Source organism: Oryctolagus cuniculus, chromosome 6, assembly GCF_964237555.1.
Source record: "Oryctolagus cuniculus chromosome 6, mOryCun1.1, whole genome shotgun sequence".
NCBI lineage: Eukaryota > Metazoa > Chordata > Mammalia > Lagomorpha > Leporidae > Oryctolagus > Oryctolagus cuniculus.
Window position 1 is genome coordinate 6210908 of NC_091437.1, and position 21164 is coordinate 6232071.

At 47.4% G+C, this 21164-nt stretch overlaps 1 protein-coding gene across 4 annotated transcripts in view; it reads left to right on the top strand.

Moving 5' to 3' along the window:
- Nucleotides 1–21164, top strand: part of LVRN (laeverin) — a 72994-nt gene that overhangs the window by 25053 nt on the left and 26777 nt on the right. For all 4 annotated transcript variants that reach the window (XR_001793065.3, XR_516349.4, XR_011389648.1 and 1 more), the window contains exons 5-10: nt 10651–10805; nt 11659–11772; nt 18338–18481; nt 18964–19029; nt 19118–19183; nt 19536–19708. Coding sequence is in view for 1 of the 4 variants with exons in the window: in XM_002710138.5 (XP_002710184.1) it covers nt 10651–10805; nt 11659–11772; nt 18338–18481; nt 18964–19029; nt 19118–19183; nt 19536–19708 (718 nt within the window). In the remaining 3 variants the exon portion in view is untranslated. The remainder of the gene's footprint in view (nt 1–10650; nt 10806–11658; nt 11773–18337; nt 18482–18963; nt 19030–19117; nt 19184–19535; nt 19709–21164) is intronic.

The window sequence follows — 21164 nt, forward strand, 5'->3', positions numbered from 1 at the left end:
CAAAAACAACAGACACCTTCTCCACCAGCATTTCCCACACATGCAAGACCTCGCCAAAGGTCAGGTGGAAAGCTGTGAAGTTTATGTCTTCCTGTGAAATCAGAGACGGGGGTTGAGCCCAGCCTAATGCTCCTTTGAGAACTGCCTTCCAGGGGAGCACCTGTGGGGAGCAAACCGGACTAGACTGAGTTACTGGAATTAGGACTTATTCTATGCATCTGCTCTCCCACAATATGGCGCTGGGAGAGAAGTAAACAGCTTCCGCACAGCTGCCTCCAGTTCAACTAATAAACTGTAGGACTTGCTCCTGATTGGAGAGCAGCGTACTCGGCGTGTGGGCAGCCGAGTTGGGATTGGCGGAGGAGGACTATAAAGGAGGAGAGAGACGGCATGCACCAGGGAACATCTAAGGGGAACATCTAGCTGAAGGAACACCTGTGCAGCCCCCGAGAAGAGCCGGCCGGCGGTGTGCCGCTCCCCTGCGGAAGTGGGGAAAGCGGCCAGGGGGAACTGCCCTTCCACGGAGGTGGAAGGGATAGTAGCCAACCCGGGAAGAACCAGCAGCAAACCCGGGGAGGGCCGAGCAGACGAAAGAACAGCGCAGGGTCCTGTGTCGTTCCTCCACGAAGACGGGGAGCGACAGCACCCCCCATGATGTGGTGACCTCCTACTTCATCACACTGCTCATGGTTCCACCACTCCCTGTATCAGCACGTTGGGGACCAAGCCTTTAACACCTGGGGGTTGCAGACTATGCAGCATCCAAATTAACACCCCAAGCTCAGCAGGTTCCTTTCAGGTAACACTTGATATCAGCAAATCGTGGACATGGAAAAAAAAGTTTATTGCTTCCTAGTTGTTCTTTTAGCATATCTTTTTGTAACTGGGATCTAAGGTAATATAAAGCCTGTTCCTGTTATCTGTTCTGTTGAGCAGCTTTTTTTTTTTTTTTCTGGTGTTGCTGTCATTGTAACTCACGGTTTATAGTCAGAAGTGGACTGAAGTATCAAATGTCAGGACCATTAGAGTTAGATGCTTGAGTCATTGTGAATTTTGAAAGGAAGAATGAAATGATGCTTGTAGGAATAAATATATGTACTTGGGGCTGGTGCTGTGGCGTAGTGGGTAAAACTACCACCTGCACTGCTGGCTTCCGATATGGGCACTGGTTTGAGTCCTAGCTGCTCCACTACCCATCCAGCTCTCTGCTATGGCCTGGGAAAACAGAAGAAGATGGCCCAAGCCCTTGGACCCCTGCACTCTTGTGGGAGACCCGGAGGAAGCTCCTAGCTCCTGGCTCCTGGCTCCTGGCTTCGGATTGGCCCAGCTCTGGCCATTGAGGCTATTTGGGGAGTGGACCGGCGCATGGAGGAACTCTCTCCCCGCCACCCCCTGCCCCGATTCTGCCTCTCTGTGACTCTGCCTTTCAAGTAAGTAAATCATTAAGAAACTGTGTATTTAAGATATGCAAGTTTTGAAATGGCAGTTTCCCCATCACCCTTTCGTGGGCTTTTAACTGTGATAACAGCGGACTCACTGCGTGTGTTATGCATCCCAGCATGCTAGGTGTTTCGGAACAGTAAAACTCAGGTACAAGATAAATCACAAAGCCACGAAGTAGCAACAGTAACTAGTGAGAATCCTCTGGACACGTGCTGGGTCTCAGTTCTTTTTCTAGTTGCTGTGGAACCGCAGAAAAAGCAGGGACTCTGTTCAAGGAGCCAAACTGGGGAGCTGGCATCTGTATGTTAGGCCCCATGGAAACTAATTACTTATTGATAAGGTACTGTCTAAATGTAAGTCGTAAAGAGGATGAAGAAATAGTAACTGGAGTATCCCAAGAATATAAGGAACAACTCTAAATAAATTAGAAAAATAAAACCCAACTGAAAAGAAGCAAATAGAAAGATAGATGGGTCGAGGTTTTCCACAAGTGGGAGCAGCTGTGGCTAATAACTATGCAGAGACACTTGGCCTCATCAGTCGTCTCAAAATGAACACCCAAGGGCCTAGGGAAGCGTCTTGGGCTGCTCAGGTCTTCCCCAGGTGTGGAGAAGCAAACACCGGAACAAATGCCAAGGTAGGAAGAACATGACATTGTTAATAGGAGCATCCATTGCTAGAGCCACTTTGGAACATTTGTTCAGCAGTGTTGACCTTTAGAGTACCTTAAACCCCAGTGGTACCATTCCCAGCCGTACCTGAGGGATGGGGGCACATCTGTACCGTAAGGCAGGAACAGGGATCTCACAGCTGCACTTAGTGGAATCACCCCCACTGAACACCTCCACAGCGGCCATTCACAGCAGGATGGGTAAACAGATCCTGGTGCATTTACACAACAGGAAATGACCTAGCGAGGAAGGCAAAACAGTTTTTGTCTGAAGTTTAAAACATAATTTTCTTTGGGGCCGGTCCTGTGGCATAGCAGGTGAAGCCACTGCCTGCAGTGCTGGTATCCCCATGTGGGTGCTGGTTTAAGTCCCGGCTGCTCCACTTCTGATCCAGCTCTCTGCTTATGGCCTGGGAAAACAGCAGAAAATGGCCCAAGTCCTTGGATCCCTGCACCCATGCGGGAGACCCGGAGGAGGCTCCTGGCTCCTGGCTTCAGATCGGCCCAGCTCTGACTGTTGTAGCCATTTGGGGAGTGAGCCAGCAGATGAAAATCCTCATTCATTCATATTCTCTCTCTGTCCCCTCCGCCTGTAACTTTGCCTTTCAAATAATCTTTTTTTAAAAAACGTAATTTTCTTTAAAGTAAGGGGGTAATCAGTAGAAAATGTGACAGAACTCTATCTGCCTTTTTAAAAATTTTTTATTTTTTAATTTATTTTTTAAGGACTACAAATTTCGAAAGTACAGCTTTATAGTTATTCTTCCCACCAGACCCACCCTCCCACCCACACTCCTACCCCACCTCCTTCTCCCTCTCCCATTCTCTGTCCCATTCTCCATTAAGGTTCATTTTCTTTTTTCTTTTTTTCTTTTCTTTTCTTTTCTTTTTTTTTTTTTTTTTTTTGACAGGCAGAGTTAGACAGTGAGAGAAAGAGACAGAGAGAAAGGTCTTCCTTCCATTGGTTCACCCCCCAAATGGCCGCTTCGGCCGGCGCACTGCGCCGATCTGAAGCCAGGAGCCGGGTGCTTCCTCCTGGTCTCCCATGGGTGTAGGGCCTAAGGACCTGGGCCATCCTCCACTGCCTTCCCAGGTCAGAGCAGAGAGCTGGACTGGAAGAGGAGCAACTGGGAAGAACTGGTGCCCCAACCAAGACTAGAACCCAGAGTGCCAGCGCCGCAGGTGGAGGATTAGCCTAGTGAGCCGTGGCGCCGGCCCATTAAGATTCATTTTCAATTAACTTTGTACACCGAAGACCAAGTCTATACTAAGTAAAGATTTCAACAGTTTGCACACACATAACTGTTTGAGAACAAGTTTTACATTAACTCTGATAATATAACTCATTAAGGACAGAGGTCCTGCATGGGGAGTTTGTGCACAGTGACTCCTGTTGTTAATTTAACAATTAACATTCTTAAGTATGACATCAGTGACCACCTGAGGCTCTTGACATGAACTGCCTAGGCTATGGAAGCCTTCTGAGTCCACAAACTCAGTATTTGGACACAGCCATAGCAAAGTACAAGTTCTCTACTCCCTTTAGAGAAAAGTACAACCTTCTTTGATGGCTACTTTTTCAATGGGGTCTCACTTGCAGAGATCTTCATGTAGAACATTTTTTGCCTCAGTGCCTTGGCTTTCCATGCCTGAAATGCTCTCATGGGTTTTTCAGTCAGACTAGCAAGCCTTAAAGGCTGATTCTGAGGTCAGAATCTGAGAGTATTTCGTAAAGCAGTTGTCATTCTGAGTCTGCTGTGTGAACTGCTTCCCATATTGGGACATTCTCTCCTTTTTAATTCTGTCTATTATGATTACCAGGCACTTGTACCTATTTAAAATATGATCACTTTAACACTTAATCCTATCTATATGTTAACTTTAACACTGAAGTTGGCATTTTTACCGCTAATCTTAATGAGATTTGGAGTCCCCTGACAAGTTTTTAAACTGTCCCCTTAGAAGTAAGTCCACAGGACTGTGTGAAGTACATACAGCTTTACAGTTACAAACTTCCCCCTCCCTCTTTTATTCCCACTCTTAGTTTTTACTGATCTATTTTCAGTAGACTTTATACATATATGATTAACTCTAGGTTAAGAGTTCAACAAATAGTATGAAGAAAAAAAAAGAAAAAACAAACAAACAAAAAAACTGTTACTAGACAGTCAAGACAAGGGCAGCTCAAGTCATCTCTTCTTGAAGTGTCAATTTCAGTTCTACAGATTTTGTTTTAGGTGCTCTATTCTCACAAATCAGGGAGAACCTATGATGTTTGTCCATTTGGGACTGGCTTATTTCACTAGGTATGATGTTTTCCAGATTCATCCATTTTGTTGCAAATGACCAGATTTCATTTTTTTTTTACCACTGTGTGGTATTCCATACTGTATGTATCCCATGATTTCTTCATTCAGTCTTCAGTTGACGGGCATTTAGGTTGATTCCATGTCTTAGCTATTGTGAATTGAGCTGCAGTAAACATGGAGGTACAGATAATTCTTTAGTTTACTGATTATCATTTCCTTTGGGTAAATTCCCAGGAGTGGGAATGGCTGGTTGTATTATAGGTCTGTATTCAGGTTTCTGAGCTATCTCCATACTGGCTTCCGTAGTAGCTTTAGCAGTTTGCATTCCCACCAACAGTGGGTTAGGGTACCTTTTCCCCTACATCCTCACCAGCATCTGTTGTTGGTAGATTTCTGTATGAAGGCCATTCTCACCGGGGTGAGGTGAAACCTCATTGTGGTTTTGATTTGCATTTCCCTGACAGCTAGTGATCCTGAGCATTTTTTCATGTGTCTGTTGGCCTTTTGGACTTCCTCTTTTGAAAAATGTCTGTTTAAGTCCTTGGCCCATCTTAACTGGATTGTTTGTTTTGTCGTTGTAGAGTTTCTTGATCTTTGTAGATTCTGGTTATTAATCCTTTATCAGTTGCCTAGTTTGTAAATAATTTCTCTCATTCAGTCGGTTGTCCCTTCACTTTCCTGACTTTCTTTCGCAGTGCCTTCCCAAGTTTTTGATGTAGGCACCGATTGCTATAAACTTTCCTCTTAACAGTGTTTTTGCTGTATCCCACAGGTTTTGATAGTGTTGTGTTGTCATCTTCATTTGTTTCCAGAAATTTTTTGGTTGCTCTTTCAATTTCATCAGTGATCCACTGTTCATTCAGGAGCATGCTGTTCAGTCTCCATGTGTTCGCATATGCTCTAGGGATTCCTGAGTTGTTGATTTCCAGCTTCATTCCATTGTGGTCCAAGAAGATGCATAATATGATTTAGATTTTTTTTGAATTTGCTGAGACTTGCCTTATGGCTTAGCATGTGGTCAATGCTAGAGAAAGATTCGTGCACTGCTGAGAAGAATGTGTGTCCTGCAACTGTAGGATGAAAAGTTCTGTAGGTATCTATTAGATCCGTTTGGTCTATAGTGTAGATTAACTCTGTTGTTTCCTTGCTGATTTTCTGTCTGGTTGATCTGTCCATTGCTGAAAGTGGGGTATTGAAATCCCCCATCAATATTGCAGTGGAGTCTGTGTCTCCCTTTAGATTCCCTTAACATTTATTTAAATAGCCTGGTGCCCTGTAATTAAGTGCATGTATGTTTATAATAGTCACATCTTCCTGTAGAATTGGTCCCTTGATCATTACATAGCGCCCTTTATCTCTTTTAACAGTTTTTGTGTTGAAGTCGATTGTGTCTGATATTAAGATAGCTATATCGGCTGTTTTTTGGTTTTTGTTGGAATGGAATATCTTTTTCCATCCTTTCACTTCAGTCTGCACACATCTTTGTTGGTGAGATGTGTTTCTTGTAAACAGCAAATAGTTAGGTTTGTTTTTTTTTTTTTTTTTTTTTGATCCTTTTAGCCAGTCTTTGTCTTTTAACTGGAGAGGTGACTATTGATAAGTAACAACTTGGCCCTGCCATTTTTCCAAAAATATTCCTATTTTTTTGCTTTGAATTTCCTTTGATCTTTCACTGAGAGATTTTCTTCCTTTATATTCTTTATTGGTGATGACCATGTTTCTGTGTTTCTGTATGCAGCACATCCTTAAGCATCTTTTGTAGGGCTGGATGGGTGGTGACAGATTCTTTCAATTCCTATTGGTTATGTAAGTTATTTATTTAACCTTCATTCACAAATGAGAGTTTTGCAGGGTACAGTATTCTGGGTTGACAGTTTTTTTTTCTCGTAAGATTTAGAATTAATCTCGCTATTCTCTCCTGGCTTGTAGGGTTTCTGATGAGAAGTCAGCTGGGAGTCTAATTGGAGATCCTCTGACAGTAACCTGGCATATTTCTCATGCACATTTTAGAATCTTTTATTTATGACTTACTGTGGAGAATTTGATTACAATGTGTCATGTCTATTGGGAATTCTGTGTGCTTCCTGTACTTGGGTGTCCCTTTCTTTCTCCAAATTAGGGAAGTTTTCTGTTATTATTTCACTAAAAAGGCCTTCTAATCCTTTCTCTCTTTCCATGCCTTTGGGAACTCCTAGACTGTATGTTGGGTTGATAGTACCCTATAGATTCCCAACAGTGTTTTTTAGTTTTCTGATTTCTTCTTCTTGTCTTTGGTTTGACCATATACTTTCCTCTGCTTTGTCTTCTAAGTCCAAAAAAAATTCTTTCTCCTGGTTCACTGATTTGGTTGTTAAGGCTTTCCACTGTATTTTTATTTTTTCTATTGAATTCTTCATTTCATTTTGATTTCTCTTTAAGATCTCAGTTTCATGGGAGAAATTTTTTTCATGTCCTGTATGGATTTCAGTAGTTTGTGCATTTGCTTCTAATTACTTCTATGTAATCTTAGGATCAGTTTTTTGAATTCCATTTCTTGCATTTCTTCCATCTTATCTTGTTCACAATCTAGTATTGAAGGATTGTGTTCCTTTGGGGGCGTAATGTTGTCTTATTCATGTTTCCTGATTGGTGTGTGTATTGTTTGGCATTTGTGGAGATACTTGTTGGTTTCTTTTTTCTTTCTTTCTTTTTTTTTTTTTTTTTTTTTGCTGTGTGGCAACTTTTATCTTTGTACTATGACTCTGTAGATAAGTGGAATGTCTGCTATCTTTCAGTGAATATCTAGAGGTTTGTAGTGGGTGTGGTCAGGGAGCTCTGTTCATTTCTGCAGGGTGAAGCGTGTATCTAAGGAGACACACCCAGGTTTGGCATAGTAAATCTCTTTTTTTTTTTTTTTTTATCAGAAGGGAAGATGATTTTGCTCAGCTGACCACCTCTCCTCAAAGGAGACTGGTGCCTGAGCGCTAGCCCCAGTGGCTATAAGGTTCGTCTGCTCTGTCCCAAGGACCACACACAGGATCTGTGCAGTCCTCAGTGTAAGCGCAGATTCCCCTGCAGTGTCCCTCACGGGGTGACCAGGAAGCCCTCGCGTGTGGAGTCTCCCACTGAGACTGCTCACAGTCCCAGCCGCACCCTGAGTCCTCCCACACACTCTCTGCTTTTCACACAGTCCCCAGCTCCCAGCCCCTTGTTCTCCCCACCAGAGTCAGGAGTCTCCACTCGGCTGGTTGCCAGTTGCAGACATGGGCTGGCACAGCTGTGACATATGTCCCAAACAGCACCTGCTCTATCAGACGCCGTTGTAAAGTGATGGGGAGAGAGAAACATGTCCCTCCTTTTTTTCCCTCCTCTAGCTGGGTTTTTTTCTCCTCTATTCCCTGTGCAGCTCCAAGCCAGGTTCCGTCCAGGCTCTTCATGCAGTTTTTCACCAGTGGCTTGGGCTGCTGTGGTCTGCTCCCACCTCACCTGTCAGCGCTGGTGTGTAGGCTTCAACTGCTGGATTCCTGAGTTGTGGGGCACCCACACTCTCCACGTAGGTCCACTCTGTCCCTCTCATTTGCGTAGTGTTCCCTCTGCCGTGTTTCCCTAGCTCTTCCTGGAGACTGCACTCTCTCCTAGTTTTTTAAACTGTCTTCTCCTGGACTAGAGCGTAAGCTCCCTCCCTGCTCCGCTGCCTTGCAGCTCCCTATCTGCCTCTTAGAGAGGCTTGCCAGCCCCTGTTGAGAGGGGTTCAGTGGTGATTCGTGGAAGTTTGTATTATTATTTTTTAAGTGAATTAATCATTAAAACAGGGTCATGTATGAACCAGTAATGATTTATGAAGAAATAAGGATTTTGTTTCATCCAATTTTACACGTCTGAAGTAAAAGTGTTTTTAAAAAGGTGATCTGTGAGAAGTTAAATGTGTCATAGAGGCGGCTGGGCAGGGAAGAAGCCAGCGAGAAAAGGCCATACGCTGTGTTATCCCAGCAATAGGACGTTCCGGAAAAGGCAAAAGTGAAGAGAGTAATGAGATCAGTATGGCTGTGTTTGTGGAGAAAGGCGGGAAGATGAACAGTGGGGTGCAGAGGAGCCACTCCGTGGGGGTGGGGGTTGGTGGCAGCAGTGTGGTCTTCATGTGGCTGTCCCAGCTCTCAGCCCTGCACTGCACCAAGAGGGGGCCCTCAGGGAGACTGTGGCCTGTCGTTAACGATGGCCCACCCGCACTGGTTCAGCATGGATGGCAGGTGCACCACACAATTGCAAGACATGAGTAGCCGGAGACAGCAGGGAGGGCTGAGAGAGGAGGGGGAAGAGGAGGAATCCGGGAGCCCTGGGTGTTCTGTGTGATTTTTCTATAAGCCTAAAGCTGCTGTAAAATACAAATCTGGTTAACATTAGATGCCTCAGTTCACACTATAGCAAATTTGAAAGGCAGAACACAGTCTAGGAAAGATGGTCGCAGCATATACCACATACAACTTTTTTTTTTTTTTTTTTTTAGTTAAAGGGCTCTGGTAATTCAGAAAAAAAAAAGTATCTAAAAAGGGGACAGTTCACCAGTGAAATAATTCAAATTGCCAAAAATCTCATTTTAAGTGTTCAACTTCATTAGCTACAAAACAAAAGTTAAACTGATAAAAGTTTCAAATGCTTAACAAGATTAATAATTAGTACTGTGGATGGTATAGGAAAACCAACACATAACCTCTTGGTGAAGGTGTGAACTGGTGCAATCTTTTGTGAACAACCTGGCAAAATGTTTCATGATCTCTAAAAATGGTTAGGGACGGGGTTTAGCCTGGTGGTTAAGATGGCCATATCCCATATCAGGTTACCTGGGTTTGATACCCGGCTCTGATTCCTGACTACAGCCTCCTGCTAGTGCAGTCCCTATAGAAGGCAGTGATGGCTCAATAATTGGGCTCCTGCGACCCATGTAGGAGACCTGGACTGGGTTTCCAGCTCCTGCCTTCATCCCCGACCCAGGCCTGGCTGCAGGCCTAGCTGCAGGCCTGGCTGTTGCAGTCACTGGGGAGTGAACACCCAGAGGACAACTCTCTCTCCCTCTCTCCCTCTCTCTCTCTCTCCCTGTCCCTCCCTCTCTCTCTCTCCCCCTCCCCAGCTTTTCCTCTCTGTCCCTGCTGCACTAGCTTCTTGCACTTAGCAACACACAGTTCAGACCGTTTCAGATTTTTTCAGAGCTTGCAGTTCATTTCTTTTTGTTGTCAAATAATAGTGTCTTACATGGCTGTATCACAATCTGTTTATCCGTTCTCCTAATGAAGGGCATCTTGGTCACTTCCAGTTTTTAGCAATTATGAATAAAGCTGCTATAAACATTTTTGTGCAGGCTTAAAAGATTCTTAATTAATTAATTAGTTAGAGCTCATATCTACTCATTTACTCCTCACATGCTTTCAATGGCTGGGACTAGGTCATACCAAAACCAGGAGCCAGGAGCCCAAGTATTCTGGCTGTCACCATGGCTTCCTAGAATCTGCATTAGCAGGAAGGTGGAGTTAGGAGCTGGAGCCAGGAACCAAACCCAGGTGTTCTAATGTGTGGCACAGGCATCTTGACCAGTAGGTCAAATGCCTACCGTGTTGTGCAGCTTTTTCTGGGGCATAAACTTTCAGCTTACTTGGGTAAATCCCTAGGAATGCAATTGTTAGACCATACGTGAAATCTGTATTTAACGTTGTAAAGAAACTGCAGGCGGGATTCCAGAGTGACAGTGTCATCTTGCATCCCCCCCTCCCCGGCAGTGAATCAGTTCCTGGTGCCCACATCCTTGTCAGCACTTGGTGCTGTCTGTAGCCATAGCAGCAGCAGCAGTGGCGTCTCAGGGTCGTGCTGTGTAGTTCCCTAAGGCCTGTGGGTGCTGAGCCTCTTTGTCTTCGTTAATTCGTCCGTGTGTCTCCTCTTCTGAAGTGTCTGCTCAGATCTTTGCCCTGCTGTGAAGAGACGGGCTGTTTTCTTCCTGTTGAGTTTCAAGTGTTCGTTGTGTATTTTGGATGCGATTCCTTTCTTGAAAGTGTTTGAATCTTGTATAGCCTGTACAGTTTATTTTCTGGTGGCTGTCTTTATTATTCATTTTTGGAAAGTCTTCTTTCCCCTTAGGTCATAAATACTCCCTTTTGTTTTTCATGAGTCTATGATTTAATTTTGAGATAATTTATTTCCAGAAACCCCGAGTTTCTTAAAAGGGATGATTTCATTTTTTTTCCTCCATTTAAATCCACTTAGATTTAATTGCCTTGCCTGTTTTTGACAAGCATGCAATGGAAAACTGGGGCCTGCTGATGTTCGATGAATCTGTGTTGTTGCTGCAACCCAGTGACCAGCTAACAGAGAAAAAGGCTACGATCATGAACTTCCTCTCCCACGAGATCGGACACCAGGCACGTGGCAGCATGTTCTTTCTTCTCTCTCGGGAAGGCATTCAGCAGTGCCCTGCCCAAAACAGCAGAAAACAAGCCCGCATTTTAAAAAAGGAAAACATAACTGAGAAAGTGAGACATTGGGGGGTGGTGTGTGGCCTTGAGCAGAGAAATGAAGCCCCAGAGAAAGGCGGTGTGCCAGCGTGCGATGACGCCCTGGTGCACAGTCCACACACACGGTCACGGTTTTCATCTGTCACTCACCCCACGGCACAGTTTTTATTATGGCCTGAATCACACATTGCTTTGGAACACAGGCTGCTAACTATTAGTCCAGGCAGCTGCTTAAAGAATTTGGTTAAATACCAGGGCACGAATTTGTTGGTTTTGGAAGTTATTGTGATTTTCTTTCCTAATTCTGTTTATCATCCATTTGACACTTTTTTTTCTGCCTCTTCAGCTCAAATAGAAAATAATTACGGCCGAAGCATGTTGCAGAACATGTGATGGCTTGAGTGATTCTAGCACGGGCCAAATGCAGTCTTGTTTCTAAAGCATAAAAGCTCACAGCAAAATCCTGCTGTGGCCTATTTAGGGTTTGGGGAGCTAGAGCTGGTAGTGGCCAGTGGGCCTCAGGCAGGCAGCCAGCTGTAAGCTGCGGGCAAAGGGGACAGCTTGAGAAATGCACCTGTCGCTGATGTTTCCGACTTCTCCACACCTTACACAGCAGTACACCTGCCAGGCTCCCTCTTTACGTTTTATACTGATGGCGCATAAAGTTTGGTTCTGTCCTTGGTGCACCTGCTTAGCGTGGCATCGCAGTACATCTAACTTAAAGTTAAGAGGGCTCTGTTTTCCCTCCCATCTCCCAAAGTGGTTTGGAAACCTGGTCACCATGGACTGGTGGAACAACATCTGGCTCAATGAGGGCTTCGCGTCTTATTTTGAGCTTGGAGTCCGTAACAACTTCAATCCGAGACTCCCAAGAGTAAGTATATTTGATACATTTATGTAACGTTTTTCCCTGTCATAAAAGTAATGCATGTGCATTCATTGTTAAAAAAGAAAATTCAGAAAAAATAGAAGTGTTAGGTCCAGGTACCTTCTGATGTTGTTATTACTATTATTATTATTATTATTATTCCAGGCTTTTTGCCTGTTCTCAATGGTCTTGAAAATGGGAATTGCATGGAAATTTGTAATTTTTTTTCTTACTTCATAATGTATCACGAGCATTTCTGCAATTGACCAAATACTTTCTGGAAGCCAGTTTCGTGGCTGCCAGCATTCTCGTGCAGAGCACCCCTGGGAAGGAGATGGTGTGATCTGCTCTCAGTCCTGCTGGACTGCATTTCCCAGCGGGTGTGAGGAGTGGCTGCCCTGTAGTGACAAGCGGTGCGCTGCATTCCGTGACCAGGTCTCTAGCGGATGTGGTTGGGCTGATGTGAGGAATTAGTAATACCTGCTGAAAACCAAATTCATGGATATGCAGATGTGGTTATTTCAACTGCAGGCCATGGCTGTGATACTTATTTAGAATACTTCCTAATGGCATGATAACGCCCAATTAGTTTGACTTGACTTAGATTATTAAGTATTTACTTAAAGTTGCCTTTTGACGTACAAGTCACATAGCAAAGTGGAGGTCCATTCTTGATTTGCATTCCCCCACCCCCTGCAGGTTTCTGGCCCCTGTCTTCTCTTTGGTCCTTGAAGGTGTTCTTTCCTGCTTCTCTCTCGGCTCCCCTCCCACTGGCCCCGTGGCTGTCTTCTCTCCAGTGCCTGCCTGATCTACTTTACAGGGGGAATCTGCCATTTTAAAGGAGATTCTGGGGCAGGCATTTAGCCTAGTGTTTAAGAGGCACATCCCCACATGGGTCTGGGTTCAGTCCCCTCTCTGGCTCCTGGCTCCAGCTTCCTGCCAAAGTAGTTGGATCTCCGCCATCCATGTGGGAACCTTGGGCTGAATTCCCAGCTGTGGTCTTCAGCCCTGGCCAGAGCCTGTTGCAGGCATCTGGGGAGTGAGTCAGAGGGTGGGAGCGCTCTCTCTGCCATGTCCCTCCCTGTCTGTCTTTCCAATACGTAAGTCGATAAATAAATGCATTAGAAAGGGATAAAGGAATTGTGAGATTGCAGTGTTGCCATTGTTCGGGCAGCAGAGTTTCCTTTCTTGGGGAAGATGATGAAGGCAGATAACTGATACTGCTTTCTGTGGCTCGTATGGCCGAGTGAAGCATCGAGAAACCTGCCTGGGCTTCAGTAAAAGCTCTCTGTAGATTGCTCTTCTCGATCTGTGAAATCAGTGTCTGGGAAGCACCGACGGGTAGACTCTTACTGTCCTGGTACCAGTGCCACCAGCCTAGTCTTGCAGACTTCTGGAAGACACCCCAGCCCGGTCTCTGTACCAGCCCCGCTGTCCTGCAAGGGAGTTCAGAAATCCTTACATAGATCTGGAGACAGAAGTGCTGAAAGGCTACAGGGCTCGCCCAAGGTCGGCTGCTTGCCTGCGGTGGAAGGGCGCACACCATCCAGTTGTCAGGGCCTGGTCCGGTGAGAAGGACGGTGATGATAACACAGCCATAGCCCTCGGCATGGGGTGCCTGGAACGTTCCCACCAGGTCGTGTGAGTTCCGTACACACATCTCTGTCCTCAAAACAAGCAAACGAGTGTAATTGCTGTTTCCAGTTTGCAGAGAAGCGAAGGCATAGAAGCGTGAATTAAGCTGCCTAAAAACTCATGACTACCAGATGTTGAAGCCAAGATGCAGTCCCAGGCATGTCTGGCTGCAAAGTCCGTGTGCCAACTGCTGGGCTGTCTGGAGGAGGCACATGGAGTCTCTGTGCTCCCTGGGTAGAGGGCAGTGTGTGTGTGTGTGTGTGTGTGTGTGCGCGTGTGCGTGCATGCACACTGACTCTACACAACCACATGCGCTTGATATACCTGCCATGATTCACAGGTGTCACTCCTTTCCGAATCCCTGTGCCTGCAAACTTGTTTGTATCCATCTTGTAGAAGCTAGAATCACACGTGGTTTGTACCCCACAGAACTGTTTTTGAAAACATTTGGTTGTATCCCAGATTAGCCCTGTGCTTAGAGTCAACAAGGAAAAAAGTTTCATTCCCTTAAAACAATGAAATGTGCCCTGTGTTTCCTTAATAGAATATGTCGTCAACAACCATTTTAGTCATTTATTGCACTTAAATTGGGGGAGGTATCGTCAGTATCTGGCAAAGCTCGCTGAAGACATACTCCTGGCACTCTCAAAGCTGGAGAACAGGGGTAGTTTTCGGCCATTCAGTTCCTTCTGCTTTCTCAGCGGCTAGTGGGGCTGAATGAATTCTCAGTACTTGAGGCAACTGCTTTGTTCCCGTCATCCCTGGAGACCAGGAAGTGTGGCTTCCTGGTCATCAGTAAGCTGATGGAGATGGACACAGATTTCCGTGCCCTCTGTCTCTTGGTCTGGTTTCAGCTGGAAGTCCTGAAAGCGTGATAGCAGTAAATGGGCACGGTCAAGGCTTCAGAGAGTTGAGGACCAAGGGCATCCAGTGCTGACCTTGCTGCTCCCTGGCTTTTGGCCGTCTATCTCCTGCCTGCCCTCGGGCGGAGCAGTCTCTTGCCAGGGCCCTGCCTCCACTCAGGTCTCTTTAAAAAAAATTTTTTTTTTAAGATTTTGTTTATTTATTTGAGAGGTAGAGTTACAGACAGTGAGAGGGAGAGACAGAGAGGAAGGTCTTCCTTCCACTGGTTCACTCCCCAAATGGCCGCTACAGCCGGAGCTGTGCTGATCCGAAGCCAGGAGCTTCTTTCCGGTCTCTGATGTGGGTGCAGGGCCCAAGCACCTGGGCCATCTTCTACTGCTTTCCCAGTCCATAGCAGAGAGCTGGACTGGAAGAGGAGCAACCGGGACTAGAACCTGGCGCCCGTATGGGATGCCGGCGCCGCAGGCGGAGGATTAACCCGCTGCACCGCAGCACCGGCCCCTCCACTCGGGTCTTGCTCTGTCTTCACTGTGCTGCGCAGGGGCAAACATAGAAGTCCTCTGAGCTCCAGGTGCTCACGCGGACATGCACCAGACCGCTGAGCATGACCCCTGTGCTATGGGAAGCTCCTGTCCTCACCTAAGCACTCCTGTGTGCTTACGGAGTGTGGTCACACTCCTCCCCCAGGCCTCAGAACAGCCCTGGAGAAGTCATAGTGATTGGGGTGACCTGGCAGTGGTTAGCCCTGGTTGAACACAGGCTGTCCAGCAGGCACTGTGCTCAGAGCTTGGTGGAGTTTGGTCCTCGTAGCTATCCAGTGAGGGCGGTGTTGTCCTCCCCATTTTTCGGGGGCACATGAGTTGCTTGGCCACTGTGATGAGTCACCTGAGACAGAGACAGACAGAAGGTCTTCCATCCACTGGTTCGTTCCCCGCATGCCCTCAGCAGCCACAGCTGAGCCAGGCTGAAGCTGGGAGCCGGGAACTCAGTCCAGGTCTCCCATGCAAACGGCAGGGACCCCAGCACCTGAGCCCTCACCTTCTGCTCCCCAGGGCACACGTTCGCATCACGCTGGCCTGGAGGCAGGTAAGCTGGGACTCGTAGCAGGCACTGTGCTACCGGAGGTCGGTGTCCTGCGCAGTGTCTCAGCCGCTGTGCCAGATGCCCGCCCCAAACCTGTGCTTTTAGCCACTGTGGACTTCTACTTAAGTGTGCCAGTGGATGCTGGAGTCTTCTAAAGATCAGAATAGATTCTGATAGACAGGGGTCTTCTCTGGGAGACCCCAGCTTGCAGGGAGAAGCAGCAGGGACTGCACAGTTCGATTTTATAGAATCATCGCATGCGATGGCTGGACAGTTTCTCTCATTTTCCTTTTTTTTTTTTTGTTTTTGTTTTTGTTTAAAGCTGGGCTAAGGCATTTGTCCCAGCAGTTAAGAGGCCCACATCCCACACTGGAGTGCCTGCCTGGGTTCCATACTCAGCTCTGGCTTCCAGCTTCAGGTTCCTACCAATGTCTACCCCCAGGGGGCAGCACTGATGCCTCAAGTAATTGGGTTCCTGCACTCTTGGGAGACCTGGATTGAGCTGCAGGCATTCAAGGAGTGAACCAGCAGACAGGAGTGCTCTCTCTCACCCTCTGTCTCTCTCTGCTTAGCACATACTTTTTTAAAGATTTTATTTATTTTTAAAGAGTTACACAGAGAAACAGAACTGCTGGTTCACTTCCAGAAGGCTGCAACAGGCAGTGCTGGGCCAGGCTGAAGTCAGGAGCTGCTTCTGGGTCTCCCACATGGGTGGCAGGGGCCCAGACACTTGGGCCATCTGCTGCTGCTTTTCCCGGGCCATCATCTGGAGCTGGATTGGAAGTAGGATGGGACATGAACTGGCGCCCACATGGGATGCTGGGTCACAAGCTTATCCAGCACACCACAACACTGGCCCTGAATGTGTGTGTGTGTGTGTGTTTTTTTTTTTTTAAGCTGACATCACGTTTTGCGTGTTGTCTCCTCTGGCAGGATTAAAACAGACGTGACTGTGGGGGACTCACAGTGGAGCTGCCTGCAGGGTTTGAGAAGGAGGCGTTCGCCTCATGATCACGGCTGCCGCGTGGGGGTTAGGTGATGCCAGGACCCAGCGCCAGAGACGTGGCCAACGGTCGGTTCTGAGCAGGGAGAGCGCTTTGCATGCGAAGTCTGCTGAAACGTCCGAGTGGCAACAAGTCAGAGCAGCTTAAATGTCTCCCTACTAGCAGGGCAGTGGTCCTCGGCAAGAGGAGCTGTGGCCGGCTGCGCAGAAGTTTTTAGTGTTCTGCGTTTGCAAAGCTAGACCTGCAGTGCCTTGACAGGAAGAAATCAGTGATTGGAGCACCTGTGATAGTCACCACCAAGTTTCTGTTTTGATCTCGTTTGCAGTGCAGTAAGCCCTTACGGGCATAGGAAAGATGGGGTAGCATAATGTTTAAAAAAGATTTATTTATTTATTTTGCAAAAGTCACAGAGAGAGATCGATGTTCCACCTGCTCTTTCACTCCCCAGATGGCCACAATGTCCGTGGCTGGACCAGACCAAAACCGGGAGCTCCTCTGGGTTTCCCATGTGCGTGGCAGGGGCCCAAACTTTCATCTCCCACTGCTTTTCCCAGGCCGTTAGCAGGGAGCTGGATTGGAAGGGGAGCAGCCCAGACATGGACCGGTGTCCACGTGAGATCCTGGCACTGCAGGCTGCAGCTTTACCTTCCACACCCCAAGACAGCACAGTATCCAAGTGCTCTAATAAACAAGCAGGACAAAAAATGTTGACGACTAGAGGACTAAAAAAGATGGGAGGGAAGTGTGCTCACACTGGACTGATGTTGCTGACACTGGGATGTGAGAGGCTGGGGGTTTGCAAAGTTTTCTCTGTGGCGTGGATGTGACACACGGGTCAACGGTGAGCCCCTCTCAAGACTCCTGAGTATGAAACTACTAAAGCCAGTGCCTATGCATGGCGGCCCACCCATGTGGGTGCCCCCCCGGCCTTGCCATGCTGCCAGTTGATATGAGCAGTGTCGCTGTCGGGTAGCTTATCAGAAAGGTGGGCTCCAACGCAAACCAACTGAATTAGAACATGGTTTTGACAGGCTCTCCAAAGGGATGCGCAGGACGGTCTAGGGACCTGAGGCTCCATGCGGGCTACCAGGGCCCCGACTGCACAGTTTGTCCACTGTGATGTGCTCTGGTGTGGCCGGTCCAGCCCCTCTGTGGCTCTAAATAGCTTTTCCTTCTAGCTTTCCTTCAGGCAGAAGGAGCCCTGGGCCATGTCTGAGAGTTCTGCTCATTGAAGAGTCCTGTGGTCCTCAATGTGATATGATGAATCCCCTCCTCGTGATGTGTGGGCCATCGACGCCAGCATCCAGTCTTTCAACTCCCTCCCAGTTGCCACTGATGTCTGTGACCTGGTGGGTCTGCAAATCAGGCATGCTTTTGGTTTGTAGCGTCCACGTGAGAGATCTGTCAGTGTCAAGGCATCACTAATAAAACTACAAATAAAATTCTAGGTGTGGAAAACTTCCTAGAGATGCTCTTCCCTGAGGCCCTTTCAGGAGCCGAGATACTTTTAGGGGAAATGTAGGTTCGAGTCCCGGCTGCTCCACTTCCAGTCCAGCTCCCTGTTAATGTGACTGGGAAAGCTGCAGAAGATGGCTCAAGTCCTTGGGCACCTGTACCCACGTGGGAGACCCAGATGAGGCTCCTGGCTCCTGGCTTTGGGCTGGCTGGAAGCTGAGGAGTGAACCAGCACATGGAAGATCTTTCTCCCTCCCTCTTCCTCTCTTTCTCTCTCTCTCTCTCTCATCCTCCCCCCTCTCTGTAACTCTGCCTTTCAAATAAGTAAACGATTTTTGTTTAAAAAAATACAAAATGGGTAAGATAAGTGTCCTACGGATGTGTTGTTCGAGGAATCCTGACTTACTGGGCCTTTGCAATTCTCAAAGATGCTTCTCAGTTGTTCTCTTTTGCTTCTTCAGCACCAAGTTTGGAAACTTTTAGGACCACTGAATATTGTTTCTGTGACACCTCAATGTTCTCCTTTACAGAATGAGATCTTTTTATCCAATGTTCTGCATGTTATCCTTGGACAAGATCACACCTTGGTGTCCAGAGCTGTGTCCATGAGAGTGGGAAATTTCACAGAAACAAATGAAATCAGTGAACTCTTCGACCTGTTTACATACTACAAGGTACAGGCCATCATGTATTTCCCTCTTCTCTCCTCCCCCGCAGAAATCCCACAGCATAGTCTCTGAGGGTCATGATTGGCATTCAGCTTAAAACTTGATACAAAAACTGCAAGTTTGTTCAGTGGACAGATTTAGGAAAATGTGGTCACATCAGTTCTCACTTGGCAGATATTACTCAAGCCCATGTTAGATGCTTTGTACCACCGATCATTATAAATAGGCTAGAATAATCAAACTTTGCTGTTGAGTGGAAATTTGTTCTTGCCATGTAGACGTCTCAATTCAATAGGATTGTGTACCACAAACCCTTACTGTGAGAGACATTTGGTCTTTGATCTTTCGTTAGTGGGGTCTGTTTTCTTAGTCTACTTCTGGGCTAATTCAAGCACTCAGCTGCAGTGCCGAATGTTGCCTGTGTGGCGGAGTGTGTCTCCTGTGCACAGGGAGCTTCCTTCAGATAACGCCAGGCCCTTCTGTCCTAGGGAGCCTCTCTGGCCCGGATGCTCTACAGCTTCCTGAAGGACCGTGTCTTCATCAGCGCTCTCAGGGTGAGTTTGCAGAGTGGTTTGTCAGTGTGACAGTAACTGCTGCTCTGACATCTTTCTCCTGTTGACCTTCTCTCTCCTGCCTTTGCAGTCCTATCTGGAGGCATTTTCTTACTCCAATGCTGACCAGGATGATTTGTGGAGGCATTTTCAAATGGTAATTGTCCTGCTTTCTGTCCCTGGGCTGGGGGTGGCACTCAGCAGGCCGTGGGTGAGTGGCTGTTCCCTGGGATGCCCCTGCCTTGTTTGTGACACCCCCTTCCTTTAGTTGTCACTGTTTTCCCGGGGTGCAGAAGAGCGCCTGCACACAGTGGATCTGTAGACATGTGTTCAGGGAATGAAGGGATGAGCTAAGGAGCCGTGCGTGTACAGAGATAGAGTTCAGAACGTGGCCCAGAGTGTCGCCCGCTGGGGAGCGCTAAGCAGGAGAGGACCGGAACAGCGGCCTAGCTCCCAGCAGGCGACTGCTGCTAACCCCGTCTGCTGCTGTGGTGGTTTGTAAAACACAGGCTGTGGATGACCAGCATGCGGTTGTCCTGCCGGCAACAGTGAAGAGCATAATGGACAGCTGGACCCACCACAGTGGTTTTCCAGTCGTCACTTTAAATGTGTCCTCTGGAGTCCTGCGACAGGAACCGTTTTACCTGGGAAAGGTCCACAATCAGACTCTTCTCGGCCCCAGGTAGGTGGCTCTGCCCCGTGCCTAGTGCTCCTTCCCGGGGCTGGGCTCGGAGGGAGGCGGGTGAAGAGCTGGACCCTTGGTGAGCATACCGCTTCTGCACAGGGACCCCTCCAGGACTGTCCCTGCAGGCCAGGCAGAGACAGAGCCCCTGAGTCCCACGCTGGCTCCGAGGCCTTCATTAGGGGTCGAGGCAGCGCCACTGCCGCTGCCCTGTATTTAGGGCTCGGCAGCAGCCAGAGGATCTCTCTGGCCTCCACACAGGGGTGATGAATTACTTGGGACCGTGAGACAGACAGTAAGCTAGAGCTCCGTGTTCACCAGGACAAGTCCTGCTGTGTAGTGCTCTCTCCCCTGGTGGAAGAACTGAGTGCCAACTGTGTCTTTGAGGACTGTGTGTGTGTGTGTGTGAGAGAACATGTCATGTGGATATGTCTGCGTGTGCATGAGCATGTGTGTATGCATGTATATACAAGTGTGTGTGTGTGTGTCTGAGTGTATGTGTTCCTGCATGTGAGCATTTGCATGTGTGTATAGCATGTGGGCATGTGTGCGATTGAGTCTGTGCATGTATGTGTGGGTGTGAGTATAAGAAATGTATGTGAAGCCATGCCTACAGCACTAGCAGTGTGGCCTTCAGACTGAGTGAGACCTAGGTTCACATACTGGCTTCACCATAATTCAAATCGTAGGTAGGTCTTATTTAAATTTGCTGAGTTTTATTTGTCTTTTTTTAAAAAAAGAATTGTATTTGTTTATTTGAGAGGTAGAGTTACAGATAGAGAGGTAGAGACAGCTCTTCCATCCACTGGTTCACTCCCCAAATGGCTGCAATGGCTGGAGCTGGGCCAATCAAGCCAAGAGTGAGGAGCTTGTTCTGGGTCTCTCCCACAGGGGTGTGCGGGACCAAGCACTTGGGCCGTCTTCTACTGCTTTCCCAAGATATAGCAGAGAGCTGGATGGAAGAGGAGCAGCCGGGACTCGAACCAGCACCCACATGGGATGCTGGTGCCGCAGGCAGAGACTTAGCCTACTGCGCCATAGCGCCAGCCCCTTTAGTTGTCTTTTTTAAAAATAGATGCATTAGCAGGCATCCCAGGAGATAGCTATAAAAGTGAAATGATGTGTTCTTGCCTCACTTTCTCCTTCTCTTTCTTGGTCTATTAGATACTTTTCTACTGTTTTTCATAGTTTTGACCTTAATATCCCATGGTAGTAAATAAAAGAGCCCAGATGAGTCCTTAATTTTGAAATACCATTGTCACAACCTGTGGAAAGTCCTGCTCCTCATTAAAAGCCTCAGGGGAGAGAGAGGAGACTGGGAGTTTCCCTGTCACTGTCGTGTCCTGTGACGTTGAGACGAGCTGTACGATGAGCACGGAGGCACACTTCACAGTCCCTCAGAAACCGGGCTTGCAGGAGTCTGTGGGCGGCTGGAGATGCTGTCCAGCCTGTGAGC